General features: G+C 39.7%; 1 protein-coding gene across 6 annotated transcripts in view; it reads left to right on the top strand.

The window, feature by feature from the left end:
* LOC124127182 (serine/threonine-protein kinase 33-like) overlaps window positions 1–26,840 on the top strand; it is a 39,497-nt gene that overhangs the window by 5,250 nt on the left and 7,407 nt on the right. Inside the window, exons 1-6 of one of the 6 annotated variants that reach the window (XM_048402436.1) lie at window positions 5,563–5,586; window positions 19,598–19,794; window positions 21,903–22,007; window positions 23,175–23,313; window positions 24,387–24,469; window positions 25,054–25,141. In XM_048402436.1, coding sequence (XP_048258393.1) covers window positions 19,630–19,794; window positions 21,903–22,007; window positions 23,175–23,313; window positions 24,387–24,469; window positions 25,054–25,141 — 580 coding nt within the window. In that variant the 5' untranslated portion in view covers window positions 5,563–5,586; window positions 19,598–19,629. The other 5 variants (XM_046490631.2, XM_048402438.1, XM_048402435.1 and 2 more) reach the window with 5 other exon arrangements.

Below are 26,840 nucleotides of genomic sequence, written 5' to 3'. Positions count from 1 at the left end.
TTTGTTTGTTTGTTGTTTAATGCCCGCACTCAGCAATATTCCAGCTATATGATGGCAGTCTGCAAACTAATCGAGTTTGGACCAGACAATTCAGTGATTGCCATTACGAGCATCAATCTATGTAATAGGGATACGATGTGAGTCAAGTAAGTCAGGGAGGCTCACCACCCGATCCCGTTAGTCGCCTCTTACGACAAACATAGTTGCCTCTTACGACAAACATAGTTGCCTCTTACGACAAACATAGTTGCCTCTTACGACAAACATAGTTGCCTGTCATGACAAACATAGTTGCCTGTTATGACAAACATAGTTGCCTCTTACGACAAACATAGTTGCCTCTTACGACAAACATAGTTGCCTCTTACGACAAACATAGTTGCCTCTTACGACAAACATAGTTGCCTGTCATGACAAACATAGTCGCCTCGAGTCAGCTGAGCTGTTTTTTCCCTTGTCTTTTCTGTTGATATTACTGTTGAAGGGTGCACTGCATGTGACATGTATTTGTCCCAACCAGAAGAGATGTAGCTGAAACAGAAACTGCATGTGCAGCTTTCTTAGTAAAGTATCTGGAGGCATGGCAATATCCCAGCTATATGACGGTGGTCTGTAAATAATCAAGTCTGGACCAGACAATCCGTTGATTGACATCATGAGCAACGATCCACGCAATTGGGATCGATGACATGCATCAATCAAGTCGGCGATCCTGATCCTGATGAAATTTGTATTGCATTGAGCATATTGGAACCATGTGGTTTTACAAAGTCGATAAGTGATGTCTTTAGAGTGGAAAAGCAATCTGACAAGAACTTTTGTGTCTACAAACCTAAACTTGGTTCTTAGCATAATTTTTATCCATTTCAGTTTTATCATATGGACATCTATTTCCTGAGATGACTAGACCGAACAGAAATTGACTAGACTCAGGCTTCAGAATAGTGGCTAACGCCACAGACTGGAATACCGTATATGATTTTTATGTTTAGGGAGGAAGAGGAATAAGACTTTGATGTTTTAGGTTTTCGTAGTTAGGTTTCCCATTATGTTGGCAACAGGCAGGGTTCTTTATCTGGTTTAAGGTTGTACAAAACAATATTGTATCAAACTGGATCATGTGAACATGTATAGTGGCGTGTCATTATTTCTGGGGACACTTTGGGGAAGTGGCTGTGAACTTGTGAAGGGGCTGCTTTTGTTTTTTAGTTTTTTGTTTTAATTGGTTACAGTTACAATATTTGAAATTAATAGACCGTGTCCATGGTCAAGTGGATAGAAAATCTGCCCAGAGAGAGGAAGGTCGGGGGTTTGATTCCAGGCCGCGTCATACCAAGAGACTTTAGAAGATGGTACTTGTTGTTACCTTGACTGGCACTTGGCATTAAGGTGCTAAGACAAGGACTGGTCGGCTTGGAGACTGTACACTCTGTCTGAGTAGGGTATTCATGTCAAACTGTGGCACAGCATCTCAGTAGTCTAGCACATAAAATTCAACATTAGTCTGAACTGAACTAGTACGAGCAGCCACACACGTGCATGCACATCACTATATAAGTGCAATAATCTTGAACGCGATGCTAAACACCATTTCACCTAACCTATCTCGAAATAAATATGAATTGGATAGAAGTTCAAGTTCCACAGTTTTCTGAAATGGTGGTATTATCTCCGACATTATGTGGACATGTGCCATGTGTGTTGCCACTGTTTTTATGGTTCATCATATTCAGACTGACCAATCATATTGAATTATTATCTGAAATTGATTAAGTTGTTTATTAATACCTGAAAACATGAACAGAGTATTGAAACTTGCGTTATATGTGCGGAATGATACTATAAACAATATTTCAATGAGGTCCTAACTTTGAGATTTTCTTACAAACCGTGAAGGTAACTACTAACTTGATATCTTGCCACAAGCTATAATGGTGAACACTTTATGGAGATTAAGATCGGGGTCAGTGTTATAAAAGAATAATAAAGAATATTGCTGGCAGTATTATGCACTATGTCCTTTTTAAGTATCACAGTGATATATGCCTTGTGCTTTAGCTGATATTAAATAGCCATGTCATTTTTGCTGGGCGTATTTGTGCATATGACCTATTGAACTCTGGTTTAGTGAGAGAATATGATAGTAGGTATTCAAGGATTAATGAGTTTCATCTAACCTTATTAAGACTGGAAAAAGGTAGTGTGGGGTTCCGACAGTTTGGATAATTTTAACTGTTGTTAACATTCAGTGCCAGAAAGGATCAATTGTTAACATCCATTGTCAGAGAGGAACAATTGTTAACATCCATTGTCAGAGAAGATCTATTAACATACATTGCCAGAGAGGATCAATTGTTAACATCAATTGCCAGAGAGGATCAATTGTTAACATCCATTGTCAGAGAGGATCAATTGTTAACATCCATTGTCAGAGAGGATCAATTGTTAACATTCATTGTCAGAGAAGATCTATTAACATCCATTGTCAGAGAGGATCAATTGTTAACATCCATTGTCAGAGAGGATCAATTGTTAACATTCATGTCAGAGAGGATCAATTGTTAGCATCCATTGCCAGAGAGTATCTAGTGTTAACATCCAGTGCCAGAGAGTATCTAGTGTTAACATCCAGTGCCAGAGAGTATCTAGTGTTAACATCCATTGTCAGAGTTTATCTGTTGTTAACATCCATTTTCAGAGAGTATCTAGTGTTAACATCAATTGCCAGAGAGTATCTAGTGTTAACATCCATTGTCAGAGAGTATCTAGTGTTAACATCCATTGTCAGAGTATATCTGTTGTTAACATCCATTGCCACAGAGTATCTAGTGTTAACATCCATTGTCAGAGTTTATCTGTTGTTAACATCCATTTTCAGAGAGTATCTAGTGTTAACATCCATTGTCAGAGTTTATCTGTTGTTAACATCCATTTTCAGAGAGTATCTAGTGTTAACATCCATTGTCAGAGTATATCTGTTGTTAACATCCAGTGCCAGAGAGTATCTAGTGTTAACATCCATTGTCAGAGTTTATCTGTTGTTAACATCCATTTTCAGAGAGTATCTAGTGTTAACATCAATTGCCAGAGAGTATCTAGTGTTAACATCCATTGTCAGAGAGTATCTAGTGTTAACATCCATTGTCAGAGTATATCTGTTGTTAACATCCATTTTCAGAGAGTATCTAGTGTTAACATCAATTGTCAGAGTTTATCTGTTGTTAACATCCATTTTCAGAGAGTATCTAGTGTTAACATCCATTGTCAGAGTTTATCTGTTGTTAACATCCATTTTCAGAGAGTATCTAGTGTTAACATCCATTGTCAGAGTTTATCTGTTGTTAACATCCATTTTCAGAGAGTATCTAGTGTTAACATCCATTGTCAGAGTTTATCTGTTGTTAACATCCATTTTCAGAGAGTATCTAGTGTTAACATCCAGTGCCAGAGAGTATCTAGTGTTAACATCCAGTGCCAGAGAGTATCTAGTGTTAACATCCATTGTCAGAGTTTATCTGTTGTTAACATCCATTTTCAGAGAGTATCTAGTGTTAACATCAATTGCCAGAGAGTATCTAGTGTTAACATCCATTTTCAGAGAGTATCTAGTGTTAACATCCAGTGCCAGAGAGTATCTAGTGTTAACATCCATTTTCAGAGAGTATCTAGTGTTAACATCCATTGTCAGAGTTTATCTGTTGTTAACATCCATTTTCAGAGAGTATCTAGTGTTAACATCCATTGTCAGAGTTTATCTGTTGTTAACATCCATTTTCAGAGAGTATCTAGTGTTAACATCCATTGTCAGAGTTTATCTGTTGTTAACATCCATTTTCAGAGAGTATCTAGTGTTAACATCCATTGTCAGAGTTTATCTGTTGTTAACATCCATTTTCAGAGAGTATCTAGTGTTAACATCCATTGTCAGAGTTTATCTGTTGTTAACATCCATTTTCAGAGAGTATCTAGTGTTAACATCCATTGTCAGAGTTTATCTGTTGTTAACATCCAGTGCCAGAGAGGATTTATTGCTAACATTCATTGCCATAGAGGATCTTTAGAGAGGATTTATTGTTAACAACAGCTGTCAGAGATGATTTATTATTAACATGCATTACTAAAACTATAAATCAAAATATTGATGCTGCAGGATCTGAATTGGCTGTTTTATTTGTGTTTTTGAACCTTTGATGTCATTATAACACCAGGTGAGCTCCAGTGCCGTGGTACTATTGCTCAGCATAGGATGGAATATGATAGTGATGCATCTAATAATGTATAATATTTCATCCTTGCCGTACGCTCTGATTGATTGGAAATTATGCCTATTTTGTTGATATTAAATGTAAACAAGTAAAGCATTGTTTTGTCATGGCATTCCATGTACGTGCCGTCACAGTATCTGATCAGCAACTCAGGGTCACTATCATCATGTACACCTTTGTATATGTGGGGGTATTTGTGTCATGTATAACGGCATGTTTGTGTGAAGTCAATCAAGTTCAAGCTTTATGGCTCATTGAGATGGTGTTTTATCTTGTCAAAATGTACCTGATCTCCAGCATACCATTACACTTTAAAAAGGTCTGATGTAAGATTTATCTCAACTTGTCCAAGAACCCAGAGGAAAAGTAGTCTGTTTAGAACTCCATCAATCTTTTAACCACTTCCCTGGGTGGAACTGGCTGACTTGCTTGTAATTGAAATCTGGGTTTAGAAGGTGTAAATTGTTGCTTGTTGTGCAGTATATTAGGGGTGAAATGGTACAGCATGGTCACGATAAATAGGTCACGATGTGTTATGTATCCCGATATGCATATTTGTGTCAAATCGCATGGAAATGTCTTGACTATAAATATTTCTGAGCAGGTTCAAAAGAAAAGCTAGCTGTAGACACATGTTCATGGCAGCTATTTCTAGTAGATAAATGCTAATTACAACACATTTTGCGATATTTATCTGACAAAAAAGGGGGAGGTCATTAAATGAGTATTAAGTAATTTAGTTTAGCAAGTGTATTGCCTTGTATCGATACAGAAAAGAATGTATTGTGTATCGTATTGTTGCATGAAATCTCAAAATGCACCGATTCACAGATGTATCATTTCACCTCTACAGTGTATGAGACAATTATGCATAGTGGGTTTTCTGATCAAGCTAATCATGCTAATACACAATAAACAAGACGATTATCATCGTCACTACTCGTTCATTGTGTATTTCTTACTTTTCCGTCACAGGCAATAAATAAATTTGACAAGCTCATACAGTTAATATTTTATGGTAACTCCTGACATTTGATTATTTATTAAAAATTGAGTACCGGTACATACTAATCTGTCATCTGATTTTCGTTTTGTAGCCATTTTTTTTTCTCAGAAATATGACCGAAATTAACATAATGGTATTGTACGCAAGGTTCATTGTTTACTGTTTCTCTAATGAGTTAAATACAGATAATGGATTGCTCTCCAGTGTTATTGCAGCACAAGCAATACACTGCTTGTATCGTGTGTCATATTGGACGGAGAGTGAAACGTGGCTGCATCACCAAGCACACATGCCATTACATTGTTTTGACAACAGGTAGGCCTATCTCACATAGTGTCAGTGCATGGCGTTGTCACGACATCTACCCAGCCAGCCCCATTGTGTAGCTCCTTGTTAAAAAACACCACCTGACTCGGGCAGTGATTGTCGCATGAAATATCGAGCCCATGTCATTTGTAAAACAGATGTTACGTGGCCGCTTGTTAATGATCAATTTGCATGGTTAAAGTCTCTCAATAGTAACCTAGGGTAGCAGCACTAGTCAAATTCTACTTAACATGGCTTAGTGTTGACAAGGAAAATGTAAATTGCATGTTATCAGATTTTGTTTTCAGCTCATTGTTTGTGGGGTTGAATTTCTGAGTTTTTGCTCTGCTCATTACAGCCACGAAGGTTTTGAATGGAGGATTTGACATTACGTCAAGCAAGGCTATGTAGGCGTTCTAGACGACTTGCTGAATCGTGAACTGCATGCTTTGACTGTGAGATTCTGGGAGTAAGCATGACAGCCATTGTGAACTGTACTAACCGAAGCCTGGTGCCACTGTTACCTTACTTTGAGTCTGAGCGGTGAAAGGACATTGGGGAGATTATGAGCACTGTCATGTATACCTGTACGTTCATAGCTTGAAAGGTAATTCAATGTAATTATGTCTTGTTGAGTGCTATGCCAGGACGCTGAATAATAGACTACGGTTGAGTGGCCGGATAGTGGTTCCTCGTACACCTTATTCTGTGCATGTGGAGGTCTTCTGGGAAATCTTGTGTGGAAAGGTTATGAAATATTTGAGTAAGTGTGGTGGTGATCAAGGTTGTAATTCCTTGGAGGTGAGTGCTGTCACGGACGCATTCATCAACTCCGGCATTACTCGCTCTGACAATCCACTCTAGATTTATGAACAGGTCTTATTTGAGAGCTATAGGTATGGGGATATTTGGTGAGTAAATTAAGTGATTGCAGTGTTTTGAAGGATTTGATCGGTCAAATCTTGACGGTCTGTTATTGCGCTGAGTTGGAGTGAATAGAACAGGTAGGGTCAAGTCAGTTTCTTATTGACGTGCATGCTGAGAGATTAGGCTGGGATTTACTGCTTTACGGAGGTGTGTTTTGGGTTGACTCTATTTCTAAGCTGATATTCACCATGGTGGAAGCTTTCAGTTGGTAATCAACCAAACATTCCCAGCCCTTGCATATATAACTAGGTTTTGTTTTCAGTCTATTACATTTTTATACTGATAATGCATCATGTTGTTTTGAACACTGTTAAGTTTAGAATGCTGTTAGCATGGTTAGTTCGCTAGTGAGCTTTAAGATCTGATTTTAATGAGATAATTTTTTCATGAAAAGAAATCATGTATATTGTGTTGAACACGTTTGAAGTCAAGTAAAAATGATACATTCTGAAATTATAATATTGTTATTTTATAAACCATGTTTATCATGTGTGTGTATATCATGTTTTATGTTACATGTGAATTTCGGATTTCGATTGGTCGAGACCCATTCTATTATTTTCAGTGTTCCTCGCATAGCTCGAAGGTACATTTCTTATGTTCCCTACTCAAATTTCCGAATTGTTGGCATTAAATACCAACTGCAGTTTTGTATCTTGAATTAATTAAGTAAGATGCCTTTATCTTGATATTTACAATATTTTCTGAATGAAATAGTTCTAGGGGAATAGTTTTATGTTTGTTTTCTGACACAATGAAGTGGATAAATGCCTAACTGTGGTATTATTACTGATTTTGACCAAAGCATGCATGCATAAAACATACCTGTAATAAATTAGGTGTCCGCTAGTCCCTCAGGTGACCCTCAAGACCAGTGGTCAACTTACACTATATCAACGATACATGTATATAGCAGAGAAATTGTAAGCTATAACTGGCTAGGCACTGGTAAGTCAGTATGATCATAGCTCTACGTCCTGTTTTCTCATAACTTTCATTAACTTTTGCTGAAGTTGGTAATTAATCTGTTATATACATTGTCAAAAGTGGGAGAATATCCACAAAACTGTATCACCGATGTGCCTGTACCATTGAAAACAGCATGTGACTATGTTTCGAATGCAAAAATAATGATTTAATGATTGACCTTCATGTTTTTTAGTGTTCTTTTCTGAGTGAACCAATTCAGAATCAAGGTTAGAAACTAACAGTTTTCGTCCACTAGTCTTTATAATGATAACATATAGCAAAACCCTTAAAAAGGGCAAATTTCTACTAGTCCTTCTGATACCTTTACCATTGGGCAGTTTGGCAAGGACCATAGGACTAGTGCCAATTTCTAACGCTGAATACTAGATATTTTGGTGTTGATGGTTTACGAGCAGCCACTTAGCAGTAAGGTGGGGCACTAAATATTCCTAGGTTGTAGCTCAGTTACCTTGTGTAATCTTATCCCGAGCTTGTCGCACACAGATTGCTGATAAGTCCTCCAGCCAATGAACCTGGCTATTACTAGTATACCACATTACTACACACTTCACCTGGCAGAAATCACTGGCAGCTTTCAAACACCAGACATGGACCCAGACAATAAGCAAGGCAAGGAAATGTAAAGACACCTGATTTGTATAACAGCTAGCCTGACTTTGATGGTGTATCTCTGTGAACTAGCCATCTTGGGGAGCCATGCGTATAATTACCCCTGATTCGATGAGGTACATGATTTGATTAACACTTGTTTACGCACCGCTGAGACATATTGGTAGGCGGGTATATGGTATTTGAATCTAGCTACACCTACAATCTCCAGGTTTTAACGTTCAGGTTATGACAAGGGTCCACTGGTGTTCATGCTTGTTTGTACACAACTTGGGCATTTTGTTTTATATGACTCCGGGAAAATAAAAAATGGGCTTCACACATTACTCATGTGGGGAATCGAACCCAGGTCTTCGGTGTAAGAACGAACACTTTAACCACTAGGCTACCCCACCGCCCGACTTGCGACAATTTTTTTGTAACATGCAGCATGTGCAGATAAACTTGTTTTCCTCATCTCTGAAAGTGGTCAGGTACAGATTGTAAGGAATAGTTTATTTGATTTGTCAGGAAAAGGGAACACATCCCTGTTTATTTTCAAGAAGTATGTACGATCAACCTGTTGCCATCTGATCAGATATGCACATTTCTTTAGTTATTATACATTTTTTCTAGTTCCATGTGCCGCCATCTTGTCCATTGCTCAGTAGTTGAGTCACTTGGTCTAAACATGTACACACAACATTTGGTGTAAACTATTCCACACCCTTATTGGACATGCTAGTGGAAGTGAGATGTTTGTTCAGATAGGTTTGTTATGGAGAACGCTGCTCAGCTCTCTCTGAAGTCAAGTCACAAAAGGTACACACACTTGGCTCGATAAACAGGCAGCTACAATAGGTTAAAAAGGGTTATACAAGTTGAGGCAATTTTGTCAAGCAGTTTAGATATTTGTCTACATACTGTAAGAATATATGTAAAGACTTTTTTTGAACAAGTGTATGTCTTTGCTTGCCTATGTAAATAGTTGCTGTGCTGATAAGTACAACAAAGCATTCACTCTTATGAGGTATGGAATAAACTGTTATTTTGAACTATTTACATCAAGTGTCAGATTGTCAGAAGTGGTTGAGTCAGACTGCCAACTTTAGACACTGTCTGTGGAGGGGATGCATTGATTTTGATTTTGTCAGGACAAAATATTCTTGGAGACATCTGAATGTGTGTTTACATGATCTTTCACAAATATATAACAGGATATTATAGTTTGACTTGTTTACAAAATCTCTGCTCCAGGGATAATTCTAGGGTGGGGCCTTGTGCTTTTAGCCCCTAAATTTGAAAAAAGGCCCACATTTTAAAATACAAGGGGGCATTTTAACATTGTGCTGTATGGGTGTACCTCTGGTCTATTTGAAATTTTCACATAAAAGGCCCATGTCAGAAAATTCCTAGAGTGACCCCTGCTGCTCATATAAGTTAATCTTGAAAGTCAAGTGGATTTTGTCATTATGTAAAAAATGAAAGACCTATGTGTCCCTAGATTAAGATAATAAAGTGAAAACTCACATAAAAATAATGAATAAAGATCTAGGGGTACCTAATATGGTAATACCCAATATATGGGTATCATACCTCATAGCAACTCCATAGTATCGTATGTCTGTTTGACATTGAAGTACATTCAGGAGTGTTTGGAAAGCGTTGAGCTTGGTTTACACCCATTATTTAAATGCTGACATTTTCTAGGTGAGGTATTGTTTCCCTGCAGTAAGCTGGGTCACCTTGCCAGCCAAGTAGGATTACGTTATCGTAAGCAATGGAGAGTGAGAGTCTCCAATAGCCAGGGAACCAGTACATGATTGTGTTTGCTAACAAGAACCAACATGTGTGAACACCAACTTCCCATATAAGGCTTTACTTATGTCCGTATTTCTCATATATTTACTTCATCTAAATTTGGCAATTTGTGTTTTTCTGAAAGTTGTGATTTTATAATTATCAATAATTGTTTCAAACCTCAGTTGGTTTGGCTGGTTTGTTGTTTAACACTGCACTCAGCAATATTCCCGCTTAACACCGCACTCAGCAATATTCCAGCTATATGACAGCAGTCTGTAAATAATCAAGTCGGGACCAGACAATCCAGTGATTGACATCATGAGCATCAATCCACGCAATTGGGATACAATGACATGCATCAACCAAGACAGCGAACCTGACCACCCAATCCCGTTAGTCGCCTCTTACGACAACCATAGTCACCTTTTATGGCAAGTATGGGTTGCTGAAGACTTCAAACCTCAGTGGATTCCATTGTTTTAAACTGAGAAGGCGCTTATTGTATTTTGGTGGACCTCCTAAATAATGGAAAGTAGTTTTACTTCATGTTACTCATTCTGTGCAGATTGTGAGGTGTTTGTTTGTCAACATTAAAATCTATTGAAAGTTTAGATATTTCAGCTTTTATCAAATTCAGCTGTGTGTTTTTTACATGTTTACATCATATACAGATAATAATAGATTGGTTGTCGGCATGGTGTGTGTTTCTCACCTCAATGCATCATTACTAGCCTCAATGAATATTACTAGCCTCAGTGCATTGTTACTTACATCAATGCAGTGTTATTAGCCTCAATGAGGTGTAAATAGCCTAAAGGCAGTATTACTAGCCACAATGTAGTGTTACTAGTCTTAAGGCATTACTAGCCTCCATGCAGTTTTACTAGCCACAATGCAGTGATACTAGCCTGAGGGCATTGTTACTAGCCTCCATGCAGTGTTAGTAGCCACAATGCAGTGATACTAGCCTTAGTGCATTGTTGCTAGCCTCCATGCAGTGTTAGTAGCCACAGTGCAGTAGTACTAGCCTTTGTGCATTGTAACTAGCCTCCGTGCAGTGTTACTAGCCACAGTGCAGTGGTACTAGCCTTAGTGCATTGTTACTAGCCTCCGTGCAGTGTTACTAGCCACAGTGCAGTGGTACTAGCCTTAGTGCATTGTTACTAGCCACAGTGCAGTAGTACTAGCCTTTGTGCATTGTTACTAGCCTCCGTGCAGTGTTACTAGCCACAGTGCAGTGGTACTAGCCTTAGTGCATTGTTACTAGCCTCCGTGCAGTGTTACTAGCCACAGTGCAGTGGTACTAGCCTTAGTGCATTGTTACTAGCCTCCGTGCAGTGTTACTAGCCACAGTGCAGTGGTACTAGCCTTAGTGCATTGTTACTAGCCACAGTGCAGTAGTACTAGCCTTTGTGCATTGTTACTAGCCTCCGTGCAGTGTTACTAGCCACAGTGCAGTGGTACTAGCCTTAGTGCATTGTTACTAGCCTCCGTGCAGTGTTACTAGCCTGCGTGCAGTGTTACTAGCCACAGTGCAGTGGTACTAGCCTTAGTTCATTGTTGCTAGCCTCCATGCAGTGTTTCTAGCCACAGTGCAGTAGTACTAGCCTTTGTGCATTGTTACTAGCCATAGTTCATTGTTACTAGCCTCCATGCAGTGTTACTAGCCACAATGCAGTGGTACTAGCCTTAGTGCATTGTTCCCATCATCCATGCAGTGGTATAAGCTACAATACAGTGTTAGCAGTCTCAATGCAGTGTTACTAGCCTTTATGCACTACCAGCCTCCATGCATTGTTTTAACCTCAATGCATTGTTACTAGCCTTGGTGTAGTGTGACTAGCCTCAGAGCAGTGGCACTAGCCTGAATGCAGTGTTACTACCTCCGTCTCTAGTACCTCATGTACGATGAAACATATGTCATTATCCATGCTATTTTTATTTCTGTGTGATTCAGTGGAGCTTAACATTAGGTAAATGTGTTAGCAGAAAATGGCCCCTCACAAACAGTAGGAACAGCATGACAACTGTCGTGTTTATCATGTGTTACCTGCATGTGTTTGGAAGTATTTCTCTACCTTTATTAACTGCCTACAAAAACAGGCTGACAATGGAATATGGGGTGTCCATGTCTTTATTCATGGGTTTACAGAGGTGTCAACAGTGTAATATAATGTATACAAATAACACCCCATGAAGGGTTTAGGCTTAGATTGATCCAAGATGTTAATCATAGGAAACTCATTGTCATTGTGGGGGATCCATACTGTATGTGAAGGGTCACTCAACCATGCCGAGATGACTGTGGGCATGGTGGACAAGCTTCAGTGAATCAACTGTAGTTAACTATTGAGGGATAATGTTTGTCTGGGAGAGTGCTCAGCTGGTCAGTTCATCCAAGAGGTTTGGCAGGTAGTAGTAGGCCCACTTTCAATTTTTTAGCTTATGGCTTATTTTTTTTATTAGTTGCTCTACAATTTATTTGGCATAAAATTCAATGTAGCAGTGTTAGAAATTGGCACTAGGTGTTTTGGCTGTAGTCCTTGCCAAACTGCCCAATGGTTAAAATATCATGAGGGGTTGTAGAAATTTGCCCTTTTGAAGAGTTTTGCTATATATTATCATTGGAGACTATTGGACGAAAACTGTTAGTTTCTATCGCTGTGTAGGCGGTTGAAAAATAATAAATAGTGATTTTCAATTTCCAGGTTAGCATGGTTAGTACTGCTACTAGCCCCGTGAAGATCCGGGTTAGAATAGGTCTTAAGCAACCCATGCTTGCCTTCAAAGGCGACTATGCTTGTCGTAAAAGGCGACTAACGGGATTGGGTGGTCAGGCTCGCTGACTTGGTTGATGCATGTCATCGTATTCCCAATTGCAGGATCGATGCTCATAATGTCAATCACTGTATTGTCTGATCCAGACTCGATTATTTACAGACCACCGTCTTATAGCTGGAATATTGCTGAGTGCTGCGTTAAACATCAAACAAACAAACAAACAAACAAAACTGGTACTAAGTAGAGAGTATAAACTGACATGTGGCCTCTGTACTAACAAGTGAAAAACAAACTCTTTGGTCACACCATAACTGAAGTACGATTGTGAAACGATACAGAAAGATAAGTGGTCGAGTTTTTAGTTCGAATAAAGAATCTCCATTTCATAAGAACAGTAGTGGTAAAACCCCATGTCTCCTAGCATCATTTTCAGTAAATCTTTGTGTTATTATATTTATGACCCTTATTATTAGAGCCTACTAGAATTAACAGAATTTTGAATTTTACCAAACTCTGGCTTTGGACTAGAAGCGGAATTCCAATTTTATATGTTCAACCTGAGACACTTCAGTCTGTATTGATACCTGTTGTTTCGCAAATTGTTTTAAACACATTAATGTCACATTGTCTGTCGGTCTGTACTTTTGTACCTTTTACATTTTCGACATCTCTGAAACAACAAGGCCTATGATGATGCTGAAACAAACTTCAAGTACAAGGATATGTGTGATATGTGTAATGAATATTTATTAAAGAAAACATTCATTCCTGGTGAAAAATATTTTTCATCTGCCACTTACATGATTTAATGCTCCTTCCCAATGCTATTGATACAATAGTATTACTTTTCATTTGATGTTACCATTATTTGTTATTCATAAATGAAATTCAAAATTATGAAACAGGAGGTAAATTTTCATTTTTTTTATCACAGTTGGAAATAGCCATGGTCTACCATGGTTTTGTTTGTGATGACCATGGTCTACCATGGCAATGTCTTTGATGACCATGGTCTACCATGGCAATGTCTTTGATGACCATGGTCTACCATGGTAAACTCTCAAATGACCATGGTCTACCATGGTTTCTTTTGACCTGGTAAGAAATGAAAGTGACCACGGTTTAGCATGGTATTCCATGGTAAACCTTGGTGACCATGGTATATGATGGTGCGCATTTCAGCTAATTGTATTTAAAGTCTTCGCATAATTCTGATGCATTTCTTAACATGGCTTACATGTCATTTTCCATTACTCAGCCATTCCTGCTTGTAGTACAGTTGTAGAAACTAACATATTTAGTCCACTAGTCCTTATAATGATAACATATAGCAAAACCCTTAAAAATGGCAATTTTCTACTTGTCCTTATGATACTTTAACTATTGGGCAGTTTGGCAAAGACTACAGGACTAGTGCCAATTTCTAATGCTGAAACCCAAAGTTCATGAAGGTGAATGTTGTACATATGATCCCAGCAATCGTGTCTCGCCGATTATCTTACAGAAATCTGTTCCATTATACATCTAAACATTACAACCATAGCAGTCACAATGCAAAATCTCAATTTGCCATTATTCTGCCATTTCTGCATGTATCATTATGAAATACTCATGCTGTCTTGTGCTATTGACCCGTGAAGATGAGGGTAGAGAATAGGTCTTCAGCAACCTATGCTTGCTGAAAGAGACGACTATGTTTGTCGTCAGAGGTGACTTTCGGGATCGGGTGGTCAAGCTCGCTGTCTTGGTTGATGCATGTCATCGTATCCCAATTGCATAGATCGATGCTCATGATGTCAATCACTATATTGTCTGGTCCAGACTCGATTATTTACAGACCGCTGTCACATAGCTGGAATATTGCTGAGTGCGGCGTAAAACAACAAACCAGCCAAACCAACTGAGGTTTCACTGGAGTGTCTGGTTCAGACTCGATTATTTATGTTTTCATATAGCTGGAATATTGCTGAGTGCCACGTTAAACAAAAAACAAACAATCAGGACATCTTACCTTCTCCTTGTTGATGCTCTTGATGGCCCAGGACTTGCTGGTGTTCATCATTATGAAATACTCATGCTGTCTTGTGCTATTGACCCGTGAAGATGAGGGTAGAGAATAGGTCTTCAGCAACCTATGCTTGCTGAAAGAGACGACTATGTTTGTCGTCAGAGGTGACTTTCGGATCGGGTGGTCAAGCTCGCTGTCTTGGTTGATGCATGTCATCGTATCCCAATTGCATAGATCGATGCTCATGATGTCAATCACTGGATTGTCTGGTCCAGCTCGATTATTTACAGACCGCCGTCATAGAGCTAGAATATTGCTGTGTGCGACGTTAAACAACAAACCAACCAACCAACCAACCAACTGTAGAAACCTATCTCTGCATATTCTTGTTTCACATTTATGATGTCCTTGATCAAAATACAGGTGAGCTACAGTCCTGTGGCTCTATTTTTAACTGTGGGCTGTATAACTGGCTTGGGCTTGTGGTTATATCTGGAGAAGTGGTGTTAGATATACAAGTACAGTCTACCCTGTCCTGCTGGGATATTTGATAGGTGTGTGTTGTTGAGGCGCCGCTGATGGTCGCTTATGATTGTCCAGTATTTCCCTCCAGGAACTTGTAGAGACTCAGGTTTCTCAGCCTTGTGTTCATGTGACTGAAGCTGTGACCTGGTAATATTGTGTTGAGGACACAGATAATGATGTTGTTTTATAAAGATGTGATACGTTGGGTTGTGATATGATACTATCCAGATACTATAGGTGTGATGCAATTTGTATCCCCCTTTACAGTACTTTCATCTCATTTGTTGATATTCTTTCATGGGGAGGTTGGGTAGCCTAATGGTTAAAGTGTTCGCTCGTCATGCCGAAGGTCTGGGTTCAATTCCTGAGATGGGTACAATGTGTGAAGCCTATTTCTGGTGTCCCCCTGCCATGATATTGCTGGAATATTGCAAAAAGTGGCGTAAAACCATACTCACTCACATTTTGCAGGTGAATCAACCCAGAATCATTTGTTTTTTATTTCAGAGTTCAAAGATAGGATATTGTACTGTTGTAGTGTAGAAGGTAGGGTAGAGGGCACTGTGAATGTTACGCTATTTGAAGCCAACTGGAAAATACAAGAAAATATGCCTATATAATATAATGTATGGTATGTTTTGCGATACAGGGGTTGCCAAGTGATATATTGTATCGTGGGCCTCGTATCTGGATACAATACTGTATTGCTGTATCATTAAAACAACTACTAACTTTAAATTGGTTGCCTAACTTGCAATGATACTATGGTTAAACTACATTGATCCTCATTCTTACGTTATTGTTATAATGTTTCAGAAAAAAATCAGAAATAATAGCTCTGCACTTTTTTGTCTTTTTATAATTTGGATGAGCTTTGCAAATATGGCCTGAAATAACATGAATCTTAATTTGATCTATCAGTAACAAATACAGTTTGTTATGAGTTTTGTTTTAAATTCTATTTTTACAGCAAATACCTACTTGTTTTTTAAATGCCTAGATTTGATCATGGAAATCATGAAAATTAGAAGCTATATAATTATCATAAGAGAAATCATACTATTATGAATGTAAATAGACATTTTGTTCATTTCATTTGTCATAGTTCATGGATTGTAAAAGTCTTCTGGCATAAAAAGAACACCTTTGTATGTTCAAGGTAAAACAACATTCTGCATGGAAAACAGCAACGACCTTTAATTAAAAAACTCATCTGAGGTGCAGAGAGAATGTTAATTTCCCCTGTGGAATCAAAGAACTGTGTCTAATATCTTTTGTAGGATTTGTGAAAGTTTAATGAAGAAGGAAGGCATTAGGAGAGAAAATCTATAGAGGTGACCTGGATCTCAGCCACCACTACAAACTGCTTCATCACCTGTTAGAATAGCATCCATTATTTACGCTGCAGCTAAAACAGGTGCCCATCATGGCGCTAATCTCTTTTGCCACCTTCTACCTTTAATATTCATGTCGTTTCACATGTAACATATTTTCCCAATGTGTACTTCACAAGGCAGAACAGGGTTAGAAACTAACAGTTTTCGACCACTAGTCCTTATAATGATAACATATAGCAAAACCCTTAAAAATGGAAATTTTCTACTAGTCCTTGTGATACCTTTAGGATTGGGCAGTTTGGCAAGGACTTCAGGACTTGCGCCAATTTCTAACGCAGCTGATGTTGCTGAAGCAGCTGAAGTGATATGATGAAGCTAGGTGATGCTGCAGTGTGTCCATACAGATGTTACCTGAGGGAAATACAGGAACATGCCCTGCCATTGATTGCCATCTTCTGTGGTGCTGTTGATAAGGGTACCCTTGTGCCAAACACCCTCAGCACTGTGACTGTCAAAAGTCTATGTTAGGGTATGGGAGTTGGAGGACCTTAGGGCTAAGATCGCTTTGTACTACGGCACCCTTATGACTTGATTACTGGGGTACTGGTGTTTGTTGCTGCAGTAGTCCTTCTCTCAATCAGTAGCGATATGTTGTATTCATTGAATATTGTTTCTATTGTTGTGAGATCGTTGGTGTTTGAAGGTGGATAAACATGGTGCATTTTGAAGAAGAAAGTAGCTGCAGTGCTATGAACAGCTTATTCTGGAACTGTCCAATAGTTGCTGTCTGTGTTTAGACTATGGCCTCACACTGCATACCATTGTCACAGTCCTGTGTGACCCGTGAAGATCCGCGGTAGAATAGGTCTTCAGCAACCCATGCTTGCTGTAAAAGTTGACTATGCTTGTCGCAAGATGCGACTAACGGGATCAGGGGGGCTGGCTGCTGCTGACTTGATTGATGCATGTCATCGTATTCCAATTGCATGGATTGATGCTCATAATGTCAATCACTGGATTGTCTGGTCCAGACTCAATTATTTACAGACTGCTGAGTGCGGCGTTAAAGAACAAACAAACAAACAAACAAACAAACACAGTCCTGTGTTGAATCTCCTGTTGTTTCAAGGACATCCATAAATATCTTCATCATTTGTAGACATCAGTCATCATTAATTGATGGCCTATATTTTTGCCTCTCAGAACTCTGGTAACTTGATCTGGCAACATGTTTCCCTGAAGATTCTCTGCGATTTTCTCACTCAGGTGTTCAAAGCACAACTGTCAATTGCTGAATCCTGCTGTTCAGTGATGCATACAGTGCACCCATGGATTACTGGGTACATTCCATATACCCAAGAGCCCTTAATCATGTGTTAATACACTTGGTCTTATTCAGGGCAAATGACTGTTTCTTCCTTCACCACTGCTCACCTGAATAACGTTTATCAGTGATAGAAACTAACATTTTTTTCCACTTGTCCTTAAGATGACATCATACAGCAAAACCCTTAAAGATGGCAAATATCTACAAGTCCTTTACCTATACTATAGGGCAGTTTGGTAAGGACTATAGGATGAGTGCCAATTCCTATCACTATTTGTATTTCGCCAAACGTCAGAAATAATCAATTTTGACTTGCCGGAAGGACACTTTTAACATGAGGCAGATTGCTAAGTGACATATTTTCTTTGTTATGTCATGAGTAGTAATACTCAGCTTCTGCTGTCACAGACTCCAAGGAGCCTCAGTTCATTGCAAAGAAACGTTACTCTGGAACCTGTTGATCCAGAAAGGCTACCTTCCATATGATTTGTGTGCCTTGTTTCAAAAGTGTATTTGGTGGACAAGGCTGGGACACCATGATAGCATGTCATCTTACAGTGTCTAAAACTAAGTGTTCCCTTATTAATTTCCATCAGTATATATAGAATATCCAAAGAAAACTATCAATAACCAATGTGAACATTATATTTCCGAATATGTTTTATTGTTCCCTTATTTGTTGCCATCAGTATATTTTACTCCCTTAGTTCCAAGTCTATTGGGTATTTTTCAAACCGCCTCCGTGGTCCTGTGGTAGACCTAGAGAGTGGAAGGTCTGGGGTTCGATCCCCGTCTGCGTCATACCAGAAGACATTAAAAAATGGTACTTGTTGTTACCCTGCCTGGCACTCGGCATTAAGTTGATAAAACAAGGACTGGTCGTCTTGGATCAGTATACAGTGTCAATGTGGGGTATTCATGTTAAAACTGCAACATGGTTTCTCACTGGGCTTGCACTATAAAATCAGCAGTCGTCTGGACTAGTAAAAGCAGTCACACTCGAGGGCATGTTTAACACAACGTTAAACCCCATTTCACCCAACCTCACCCATTTTTCAACCAATGAGGAGACTTGTTGCATGAGCTCACAACAGACATACAAGTCTCAGTTACAATAAGTGACACATAGCCATTTTGTGCATTATTCACTGCGGTAGAGTTTATTAATGATGACTGCATTTGATCAGAAAATATGGATGTGTGAAGATAGTTGGGTACGCAAGCTGAAAAGGCTTCATTGGTTAATTAGGCACAGTGTTGGATTTTTAAAGTGCTTCATGCATATTTGTACGTAAGCAACTAAGCAAATTAATTGGTTTATGGTGATTTATTTTGCTTTTCTTATGCAAACACACAGCTAATCTGTAGCTCTGGCAATGCATGTCTATATACATGTATGGTCTGTGCCAAAAACATTTGAATCTACAAGCCCAAACTTCAACAGGCTAAAGTTGCAGACTCCATACCCATTTTCACTAAGTTCGTTAATCGCGATGATTTCCATGGGAACGGTGTTGTCTGGATTAACAAGGTTTCATTGTGGAGCCAAAGTCTGCTATTCACGGGAATGATAACAGTGCAGGGGGATTAAGATATGTTTTGTTATGACTGATATTTTTCTATATTCAACATTGTTACACTAAGTGCTTGTTCTCGTTTACACAGGGCTTAGATTAGCAGTTCCTGAGAACTGGTCCAGTTGGTCATACCGGTAAAATGAGGATGTTGTTTCAGATGTTTATGCCTGAGGTGATGAGGGTCGCAAAATGACCACAACAATTCCACACATACGTATTGCTGATGACAGCGCAGTCAAGGAGAGCTATGAGGTGGGGAAGAAGCTTGGGCAGGGAAGCTTTGGGAAGGTCCATGAGGCCCAGCACCGAGACACCAGCAAGTCCTGGGCCATCAAGAGCATCAACAAGGAGAAGGTAAGATGTCCTGATTGTTTGTTTTTTGTTTAACGTGGCACTCAGCAATATTCCAGCTATATGAAAACATAAATAATCGAGTCTGAACCTCCAGACACTCCAGTGAAACCTCAGTTGGTTTGGCTGTTTTGTTGTTTTACGCCGCACTCAGCAATATTCCAGCTATGTGACAGCGGTCTGTAAATAATCGAGTCTGGACCAGACAATCTAGTGATTGACATCATGAGCATCGATCCATGTAATTGAGATCGATGACATGCATCAACCAAGTCAGCGAGCCTGACCACCCGATACCGTTTGTCACCTCTTATGACAAGCATAGTTGCCTTTTACGGCAAGCATTCTAACCCTGATCTTCACGGGTCAAAGATGTCCTGGAACAATATGAGGCCAGTCTGTGCCAAGTCCACAAGCCTGAACTTGGCTCTTAGCATAATTTGTTGTACATTTTAGTGTTATCATGTGGACCATTGTTAACTGAATTACTAGACTGAAAAGAATTTTACTTCACTTGGACTAGTGGCTAAAGTTGCACACTGGGCGGGACAGGTAGGGGAAGAGATAGGAGTAGTGTGTAGATGATATGGGATGGTGGTAGCAGACAAATGAGACGGTAGGAAAGATGGGAGAGGTGACTGGGGCTTGGGGGAGACATGGGTAGATAATGTGTTGTGGACATGGCGGAGAGCTCGCTTTGAGGTTTGAGCAACATTGAGGAGTGGTGGCACGTGGTGAGAGATGAGAGTGCAGGACAGGTCCAAATTGGGAAGAGATGCCATGGAATTTGAGGTGAGGGTGAATTAGAGATGCCATGGAGTTAAGAGAGAGATGCTATGGGATTTGAGGTGAGGGTGAGCTAGTAATGACATGGGGGTTTAGGTGAGGGTGAGTTAGAGATGCCTTGGCGGTTTAGGTGAGGGTGAGTTAGAGATGCCTTGGCGGTTTAGGTGAGGGTGAGTTAGAGATGCCTTGGCGGTTTAGGTGAGGGTGAGTTAGAGATGCCTTGGCGGTTTAGGTGAGGGTGAGTTAGAGATGCCTTGGCGGTTTAGGTGAGGGTGAGTTAGAGATGCCATGGGGTTAAGAGAGAGAGATGCCATGGGGTTTGAGGTGAGGGTGAGCTAGTGATGACATGGAGTTAAGAGAGAGATGCCATGGGGTTTGAGGTGAGGGTGAGCTAGTGATGACATGGGGTTTTAGGTGAGGGTGAGTTAGAGATGCCATGGGGTTAAGAGAGAGATGCCATGGGGTTTGAGGTGAGGGTGAGCTAGTGATGACATGGAGTTAAGAGAGAGATGCCATGGGGTTTGAGGTCAGGGTGAGCTAGTGATGACATGGGGGTTTAGGTGAGGGTGAGTTAGAGATGCCATGGGGTTTGTGGTGAGGGTGAGTTAGAGATGCCATGGGGTTTGTGGTGAGGGTGAGCTAGTGATGACAAGGGGGGTTTAGGTGAGGGTGAGTTAGAGATACCCTGGAGTTAAGAGAGAGATGCCATGGGGTTTGAGGTGAGGGTGAGCTAGTGATGACATGGGGGTTTAGGTGAAAGTGAGTTAGAGATGCCATGGGGTTTGTGGTGAGGGTGAGTTAGAGATGCCATGGGGTTTGTGGTGAGGGTGAGCTAGTGATGACAAGTGGGGTTTAGGTGAGGGTGAGCTAGAGATGCCATGGGGGTTTAGGTGAGGGTGAGTTAGAGATACCCTGGAGTTAAGAGAGAGATGCCATGGGGTTTGAGGTGAGGGTGAGCTAGTGATGACATGGGGGTTTAGGTGAGGGTGAGCTAGAGATGACATTTGGTTAAGAGAGAGCTTCCATGGGGGTTTAAGGGAGGTGGTGAGGGTGAGCTGGAGATGACATGAGGTTGAGAGAGGTGTCATGGGGGTTATATATGACAGTTCATGATAGTGGGATGTCCTGTCTCTTGAACTTGATAGCAGTAATGTAGCCTGAAAGTTGTATGGTATTATGTGTGAAGGTCACTCTCGGTGTTTGATATCGTGATAGTACTTAGTTTTTCTGGAACTCAACCTTAAACACAGGACTGTCCGACTTCTTTTTGAAAGCGTTTGTCTTCAGAATGTTCTCATATATGACCAAATCTACCCTACTTGCAGGCGGGGAGCTCGGCTCTCAAGTTGATAGAGCGGGAAGTGGCCATCTTGAAGAGAGTAAATCATCCTAACATCATCCAGCTCAATGAAGTACTGGAATCCCCAACGGTAAGGGGCACCCAGTTGTGATAAGACTTGTCACTGTCAATCATGTCAGTTGCCAAAGACGGTAGGAAACTATTTTTGTATTAACTTAGATGTCCACAAAGTAATCCATGCCTAAATGTGTCACCACTCACCAGTGACATGAAGTAGGTATGTTGATTTGTTTCAGACTTTTTTGGCATATTTGCTCAAAGTTCTCTGATCTTTATCAATAATTTATCCATATATAGTTAATGATTATTGATCTCTATGATCTCTATTGATCTGTGTGGATAGCCATGACACCCATGTGTGAATAAGTGACTATTGTCATCAGTAGAACATCTTTTGATCAGTAGTTTTTGACGCACAGAATTTCTTCTTAAATGTATATTCAAATCTGGTGAGTGAGTGAGTGAGTGAGTGAGTGAGTATGTTTTTTTGCTGCTTTTAGCGATATTCCAGCAATATCACAGCGAGGGACACCAGAAATGGGTTTCACACATTGAACCCATGTGGAAAATCGAACCCGGGTCTTGGGCCTGACGAGCGAACACTATAACCAATAGGCTTCCCAATCGCCCCTCATATCAAGTCGCACAGAATCTAGTTTGTCAGATTGTTTTGTCAATTGTGGAATTTTTCAAAAACAAGTAAATTATGATAAGTTACTATCATTACTTTGTGGTGAAATATTTTTTTGCCATGCCCAATACGTGCCTTGGTTTCATCAATAGGAATGCCTACTGTCGAGATTGTTCCGTTCCTACTTATTTTTCAGCAACCCCCTTTTCTATTCATCAAGGATATCATTGGTGCAGTTAAAAAGTGACACTGTCAATGTAACAAATTAAACCATGCCTCTTAAAATCCACTTTGCTGCCTGTAAAAAGGTGTGTTTGCCTACTTCTGCTGCAGGCAATTATTTTACTTAATTTGTTAACTCTAAGTTAGGGTATCCTTTGATTCAAATTCTAAAGGAGCAAACCTCAAGCACCATAATAGAACACTGACTGTGTTGCCAAGAACAAGTTTGTCATTCTATTTGAACTATGTCTGTATGGTAAAAACCTTTATTTTAATGAAGTTTGTGTTTGACATGTTTGGAGTTAACTGCGGTGGAAGATGAAATGCTGCCTTACACCACTGTGTTGTTGTACTGGTTCTGTACTGTGTGTATTTTCTTCACAGCGGATGTTCCTGGTGATGGAGTTGTGTGATGGAGGAGAGATGGCTGACTCCCTGAAAGACAACAAACACTTTTCAGAAGCTGATACCAAAACTGTCATTAAAAGATTAGCAAGTGCAATCTCATATCTACATAAAAATGGTAAGCACAACTTTATATGGTTCCTCTGCATGAAGCCCTGTTGGGATTTGGCTAGACTTGCTCCCCGTGACCTATACTTGTGAGAAGAGACTTAGTTGATTGGAAGTTTTTGCTTGTTGTTTAATGCCAAACATTTCAGCTATATGAAACAATCAAATCTAGATTAGAAAATCCAGTGATTGACATCATGACCATCAATTTACACAATTGGGGTATGATGACACGCATTAACCAACTAAGCGAACCTGACCACCTGATCCCGTTAGTCACCTCTTGACAAGCATGGGTTGCTGAAGACCAGTTGTTTACACTTAGTGGCTTGGCTGACTGCATTTCATGGTGTGGATCGTTGGCCATACTTTCAAATAATAGCTTGACACTCTGCTGTGATATAGCTGGAATATTGCTGACTGTGGCATTATTCATTCACTCAATCACTCCTTAGTGTTAAGTATGTGAGTTAGAAGTAACTGTATATTTCCTTAAGATTTATACATGACTGCACACTTTCCAAACTAGGCTTTTAAGACAACTGGAAGGCTTCGTGTCTTCAGTTTGACATAATGTTCCAGCAATATGAACAATAATTTTAAGTCTTTAAGTGGCATTGAGAGGTGGTACACATAAGGAAGAGAATATATGGATGTCAACTTCTTTATTATTATGAGTATATTCGGAGTATATGCTTACTCCTTCATCAGGTGAATGAATGCTATGAGTCAGAGAGCATAGATATATACATGTAAGGACAGGTAAGTACAACAAAATTAATAAGATAACAAAAGGTGGAAAAAAACAAAGGGTAGAAACGAACGGGGGAAGCCAACAGATGATTGGCGCTGAAAGGTGATTAGCAATAGACAATGGGAGCCAACCACCTGATGGAGGAGTAAGCATGTGCTCCGAAATGTGTTCCTCATAATAAAGAAGTTGACATCCATATATTCTCTTCAAACTGGTAATAAACTGACAAGTTGACCAACTCACTTCATGTAAAACATTCAATCAGAGAGTTGTAGTTAGTCTGGAGAACTGTCTGTGTGACTGCTGATGTTTGCATTTGTTTATTTCAGACATTGTACATCGAGATATCAAACTAGAAAATATTCTCCTCAGTCAAAACCCTGATGATCCACACGACAAGTTACATATTAAGGTAGGTAAACAATACAATGTAGTCTCATGGTGTTCATCTCTTTTTTCATTTGCTCAAAAATATGTTCGGGGATGCAACTTAACCTGAAATATTGACCAGCCCTAAAAGTGATCAGGCTGAAAAAGAGATCTCCCATAAGAAACCTGAAACTCTTCTATAGCCCTCAGGGTACCTTCAATAACAGACAAACTGATTGGACTAGTGTGTTGTATGCCATTAAGAATAATAATGTTTCTCAGCAAGTTTCAAAATGACTAGGTCACAAGGCTTATTTTTCTTAGTAGACAGCGGGGTGGTGGGGTAGCCTTGTGGTTAAAGTGTTTGCTTGTCACACAGAAGACCTGGGTTTGATTCCCGACATGGGTACAATGTGTTAAGCCCATTTCTGGTGTCCCCCGTCGTGATATTGCTGGAATATTGCTAAAACCTGCGTAAAACCACACTTACTCACTCACTTAGTAGACAGAGAGCTAGTCAAAAGTCTTTAGCAACTCTTAGGTGGAGGCAAGAAAAGAGCATGAACTGTTTGTGAAACAAGCTATGGTGTTATATGTTTGTTGATCATGTTGATGAACTACTTCCAGGTGACTGACTTTGGATTATCTGTAGTGAAGGGAGGCGCGGGACATGACAACATGATGCAGGACTTCTGTGGTACACCAATGTACATGTGTAAGTTCCGCTTCCCTACACTGGTGCCAAGTTGCTGAAATAGGGTTTAACATTGTCTTCATGATTATTTCACTTATATGGAGACGTGTATGTATGTGTGTGTGTATGTGTGTGCATGTGCTTGTGTGTGTGTGTAAGTGTGTGCATGTGTGTGTACATGTGTGTGTACATGTGGCTGCTTGTACGGTCCAGACTAATGCTGGTTTTATAGCTAGCCCTCTGAGATACCATGCCACAGTTTAACACGGATACCCAACTCAGACAGTATACTGACTCCGAGCCGACCAGTCCTTGTTACAAGAGATATGAGACCTGTGAAGATCCGGGGTAGAATAGGTCTTCAGCAACCAATGCTTGCCCTAAAAGGCGGCTATGCTTGTCGTAAGAGGCGACTAAAGGGATCTGATGGTCAGACTGGCTGACTTATTTGATGCATGCCATCGTATCCCAATTGTGTAGATCGATGCGCATGATATCAATCACTGTATTGTCTGGTCCAGACTTGATTATTGACAGACCGCCGTCATATATTGCTGAGTGTGGCGTTAAACAACAACAATCAAACAAACAAACAACAAACAAACAAACGAGATATGAAGGTCATGTTATTTGTCTTGAGGGAAATATCTTTGGTTCTAGGATGACCAACATTTATTCACACCTGGTGTACTGGCTTCCTGAGATGGCTGAATAGTCAAGGTCTTGTCAAATGGTTGTCAAAATCAGGTTGAAGCCGGTATAGACAATATCATCCTCGATTATCGAGTGGATTATGTCTCCAGCCTGTTGCGATACATACCCTGGACTCGTCAATCCCACTGCTTCCTTTTGAACCTGTTTCAAATGGCAGGAGGCTAAACTTATCCATCCAGTCCAACATTAGTCATGAGCAGTATGGTTCAGAGTATTTACCAACCCAAAATGGCTTCCACAGGAGATGCCGCTTGGGTGAGATCAAGCAATATCAATCACCCAAGTGAGATAACTATAATGAAATTTGAGTTAAAAGCCACACAAAATAAAATAAAATTAGTTTGACTAAATTTTTGTTTGCCTGACCAGTAACCACTTCATCTTTAATGGACTGGATATCCGACAAAATTGAAGGAACTATTTAAAAAATGATTTGCTTTTTTCTATTTTGACTCATCCAAGCTAATTGTTTGGCAAATTTCCGTAAATCATCAAATGTAAAAAAGCGTGGCCTTATTATTACCCATAATCCTTCTTTACACAAGTAATAATAATTTGTTTTGTGTTCTTGTGGAGATAAAAATAATTACCCAGAAACCAAATGATACATAGTATTGTGTGTGTTGTACACACAGCAACTCTTACATTAGGACTTTTTAGCAAACTTCATGCATATTCATGAGTCGGACCACCCTTTGAGCCCTTGAATTTGGAATCAGTGATAGCAGCTGCAGTAGTAGCTTGTACAACTTGTACAGCTTGTATATTGTGGGATTTTCTGTGTAGGAGTTGGGTGTAGTCAGATTGCATATTCCTAGCAACTATCAATATGTAATCAGCAACAGGCAAATAAACCTTGTTTTTTTTCTGCATTTATCCAAGAGCTGTCAGCTACAATCCATGCAGGGTTCAACTCTCTCACAGGCAGTGTATTTTTGTTTTGTGTTGTAAATCACTTTCTGGCTACAGATCAATTCTTGAAACTTCCTGCAAAATCCTATAGCAG

The sequence above is a fragment of the Haliotis rufescens genome, unplaced genomic scaffold (genome assembly GCF_023055435.1).
Source record: "Haliotis rufescens isolate VD_foot unplaced genomic scaffold, xgHalRufe1.0.p SCAF_26, whole genome shotgun sequence".
Classification (NCBI taxonomy): domain Eukaryota; kingdom Metazoa; phylum Mollusca; class Gastropoda; order Lepetellida; family Haliotidae; genus Haliotis; species Haliotis rufescens.
The sequence above is the reverse complement of the archived record's forward strand: the minus strand, read 5'-3'. Positions and strand labels throughout refer to the sequence as shown.